Source organism: Nicotiana attenuata, unplaced genomic scaffold (assembly GCF_001879085.1).
Source record: "Nicotiana attenuata strain UT unplaced genomic scaffold, NIATTr2, whole genome shotgun sequence".
NCBI lineage: Eukaryota > Viridiplantae > Streptophyta > Magnoliopsida > Solanales > Solanaceae > Nicotiana > Nicotiana attenuata.
Window position 1 is genome coordinate 142642 of NW_017672596.1, and position 4765 is coordinate 147406.

At 36.2% G+C, this 4765-nt stretch overlaps 1 protein-coding gene across 1 annotated transcript; it reads left to right on the plus strand.

Moving 5' to 3' along the window:
- The first annotated feature begins 2279 nt into the window (after positions 1-2279).
- LOC109213800 lies at positions 2280-3383 on the plus strand. The gene has a single exon (XM_019377629.1). The coding sequence runs from the start codon at positions 2441-2443 to the stop codon at positions 3023-3025; it is 585 nt and encodes a 194-aa protein (XP_019233174.1). The 5' UTR covers positions 2280-2440; the 3' UTR covers positions 3026-3383.
- The last annotated feature ends 1382 nt before the right edge of the window (positions 3384-4765 follow it).

Sequence of the window (4765 nt, forward strand, 5' to 3'; positions counted from 1 at the left end):
ATGATACTACGAGCACCGCAGTGTGTTAGTTGTTTCTGCTTGATGTATAGATTGGACAAGGTTTAAGTGAAGCAGGCTGCAGGTGGCTAAAAATTAAATACGTATTCCTTCTGATGGGGGAGTGATATTTGAGTATTTAACCAGTAGCCATGCACTTCTTTCTTTTATAGCCTGTTTGATCAAGTTTCTTGAAGACTAAATAATTGACTCCCTTTTGCGGTTTGGACTATGTTGTGATCACTAGTAGTTTTTTTTTTTTTTTTTTTTTTTTTAACTGTGGTTTCCGGGCATCGCTTTGCGAACCCGACTAGCTGTACCCATCGGGGCCCGCCGTTTCAATGCGTGCACCACGGTTAGTTCCACGGGGCCCTGGAGACGCGACCGGTTTGTAATGCTTCCAGTGGCCCTGCGGGGGCTCGAACTGGGGACCTGAAGGACTTTGTCCTCAGGCCTTTACCAGTTGAGCTACCCTCAGGGTTGATCACTAGTAGTTGAAAATAAAATACTTGATTAACAACTAAAAACTATGAAGACCTCTTGAATTGATTATATTTTGCTAAGCAAAAGGATTTATTCTCCTTTTTTTATCCTATCTATTTGTTACATGTTACACCAAACAAATACATACTGACATGCCTTTTTACATAAATTTCTATCACTCAATCATGGTTTATTATTATTCTCACCTCATTTAATTACTTAACCATAGTAAATTCAAATGGTTAACCCCCACTCCCCTTCGGGGTTTCACGTGGATTAGTGAATAAGTTGAAAGAATAAATAAGAATTCAGCATAATACTAACGAAAAATATTTGGTAGGGAGCGCTTCCCCCCGAAAGAGGCCCTACGCGGCGCGAATCCGGATATAGTCAGGCTCCAATGCGGGTACCGGACACCGGATGGGAAACCAAAAAAAAAACTAATTGTTTAAGTGCATACTGCTGGCAATTTAAAAGAAAAGGATGAAGACAAAGACCAAACACGAAGTAATCTGAGCTATAACCTAATAAGATGCATATTTCATATTAGGCGATGCTAATTTTATCGTATGGTAAGGAAAAAAAATTAAGAAAAAGGTAGCCAAAAACTATTTAATTTGAGAACAAAGTAAGTTAAACTTACCCATCATATATCAAAGAAAATATAATGTAGCCACAGAACAACACCCTTTTTGATTTCTTCTATTTTCAAGATTCATGTGAATCTATCACTAACTAAAGCAAAGTGTAGTTTCTTTACTTTGTGGAGGGTAGTTCCATCTTCCCCCAAAAGGCGCAAGATTTTGCCTTTTGTTTATTTCTCGTGAACCAAATTTTACTTTTTCAAATTATGTATTTATATATAGGTTAAAAAAAGTCATTATATTCCTTTCTTTCCTTTTCTACTTTTCATGGTTTCATTTTCTTCCAACAAAAAAATAAAAAGGGGATGGTAATGGCTGTTCCCGTGAACAAACCCTTCGCTTCTAATAGGGACAACGCAAATAATTGGATTATATAATTAGATTATATTTTACTTATGACTTAGTAAGAAAGTATAGTTAATAATATTTTCCGAGACTACATATTGAAAAATAAATATTCTATAGCAGAAATGATAACATTTTTTTTCCAGTAATAACCATTGTAAGTTTAATCACTCGGGGTGCTTAAAATATAAAGCTACTAAATAATATGATTTTTTCTTTTCTTTTTTATTAAGTAGTTCTTTTAGGTGAACGATGATTCTGTAAATAAGTAAATAGAGAAATGAACAAGAGGAAAAGTCCTTTAGTGATATTTGAAACACATGTAACTATGTATATGTAAGGTCAAATTATAATCAATATACTCCAACTTTAAAAACAAGAAAAAACATATAGATTAAATTATTCATTGTGTTCCGAAGGGATGCCCCAGTTGGGTTTGGAGGGCGCTGTCACACTGGCGACATTGGTTCGAACCACCTCAATGTCCCTCTGGGTCTGAGCCTTGCCTAGTACGATTTACATTCCCTATGTGGTTTGCAGGCTATTGCATAATGGGGGGTTTACCCAATGCGTACAGAGTGCTCACCCGAAGGATAGAGACTGTAGTGGGTGCCAGGTTTTCCTGGGATTCCAAAAAAAATATTATTCATTTTATAATTATTATAAGCTCATGAAAAATCTAGTTGATTCAAGATTAATCTCCCCTTTTCTTTGTCTCTCTCATTCTTCTCACTCAAAGGCACTCATACAATAAATGCTGACTTGAGACGTATTGTCCACATACACTTATCATATATAGGTTTCCTTCAATAGAAGATTGAATTGGAGTATAAATTGGAAGCTTAAGATACAATTGTTCTATGCTTATAGTAGATAGTTAAACTCATCTTCAAGAAAACCCTATCTCAACTCTTGCAAAATTAACCAAATACTCATCTTTATCAAGAACAACACTCTCATTTTCTCCTTTTATGGCACCTAACATGGAAAACAATACTGTTGGGACAAATCACACTAACAAAAAAGTCACTCAAAAACCTCCAAAACTTCCCATGGATGGTCTACAAAGAACAATATCTGATATCTCATTTGAACTTAGCAAAGAATTAGTAATATCTGATGATCATGATAATAAAAAGCTTCCTCCTCTTTCAGAAGTTGAAGATGCCAAGTGTGAGTGTTGTGGCATGTCTGAAGAATGCACACCTAACGTTAACAATATTAAGAGAGTTAGGGAGAAATTCTCAGGGAAATTGATTTGTGGGTTGTGTTCTGAAGCAGTGAAGGAAGAGATGGAGAAGAATGGAGGAAAAAGATTAGAAGAAGCTTTAAATGAGCATATGAATGCATGTTCTAAGTTTAATAGATTTGGTAGGGCTTATCCTGTGCTTTTTCAAGCTGAAGCTATGAGAGAAATCTTGAAAAAGAATAGAGCTAAGTCTCTTAGCCCTAGAGATCCTATGGGTAATGGTCCAAAAAAAGGTGGAATTTCTAGGAGTTCAAGTTGTATTCCGGCCATTACCAAAGATATTGATACTCGTAAAATTGTTGACTGAGCTCAACAAGGTCAAGGAAAACGTTAATTTGCTGATATTATTACCAGTATTCGGTACGTGGTCAGAGGTATTTAAAGTGAGATCATGAGTCATGACTCACGAACGTTGTTTATTATATTGTCAGTGAGTATAACTTAGTTAAATCTAATTGTTCATCACTTTAATTTAGTACGTATCTTCAGGTTACATCCATCAAATTAAGGAAGCTCTCCTATAGCTTTAGGATTGTTAATATGGTACATAGAATAACGTAACTGCTTTTTCTAGAGTGTTGTATAATATTTCTAACCACTGGGATTCTTGTATGTACTTCTTAGTGAAGCACTTAAATTAATCTTATTGGTCTATGTTTAATTAATTTCGTTTTTTCTTCACTCAAAAAGAAACTGGTGATACTATTGTACCACTTCCTCCGTTTCAATTTATGTGAACCTGTTTGATTGGGCACGGAGTTTAAGAAAAAATAAAGACTTTTGGAATTTGTGGTCCTAAACAAGTCAAAAAGGGCCAGAGTATTTGTTGGCCCAAGTAAATGTGAAGTTTTGAAGACTAACAAAAGAACTCAGACATGGACTAGGTCCATCTTGTGAAGCACAGTTGTGATTAACCCAAACATGTGAGATGCACGTGAAGGAGATAAACCTAAATTATCAGAAGTAATATCTCCTGATCATGATCGAAAAGGTTGCATATTGGATAAGGAGAAAGACTCCTTACACAAAGAGAACACGGTTTAGGAAAATGATAGAGTTAGAGTATGAGATCAACTAGAACTCTTCCACCATGGAAGAGTAGCGTCTGTATCCTAGTAAATCTCTAATTACTAACTCCTTAAATATCAGTGATGTTCTCTTTTAAAGGTAATGCACATAAGCAGAAGTTAAACGTGAATTGAGAGCAAAATAGCAAGGCAATTTTGCAAGCAATTTATGTGTGATTCAAGCGTGCAATCCTGAAGCTACTTGAACCAGATAAAGAACCAGTTCCAAGTGTCTATCTTTTATTCTAGTTCAATTGTAGTAGGTGATTTTACATTGTACCTTTCAGCTTTTATAAAAGCAATTGTATTAGGTACTTAGAGTTTTCAAGTTAGAGTTAACTTGAAGTTGTCGCAACAGTTGAGGCTGTGTGCCACAACGGGATTAGAGTTAATCCTAGGTTTACAAAAGAGTTTTTGTAAATGCAGTTTTTGGCTCAGTGATTTTAGTGGAGAGTTTGGAAAAATCCTACTGGAAAGTAGGTCGTGGTTTTTTTCACCTTTTGAGCCAGGTATTTTCCACGTAAAATCTCTGTGTTCTTTATTTTCTTTACTTATTATTCCGCAACAGTAGTAGTTGGAACACATAGAAGAACTAGGTCCTTCTATAATCAAGTTAAGAGAAAATTGTGTATCACACAAATCAGCCCCCCCCCCCCCTTATGTGGTATTGAAGTATAAAACATCAATTGGTATCAGAGAAGGTTATCCTTGAAGAGGCTAACACCTTAGGAACAGATCAAGATGAGTGCACCACGTGGAAACTGGGAAGGGCAATCCACTGCCAGGCCTCCACTCTTTAATGGTCAGTACTATTCCTGGTGGAAGAACAGGATGAGAGACCACATCATAGAAGAAGACTATGAACTCTGGGACATAGTTACTGATGGTCCCCTGGCTACCACAAAGAAGAATGCTGAAGGAGTGGACGTGCCAAAGACAAGAGCTGACTGTACTGCTGAAGATTTGAAGAAATGGGAAAA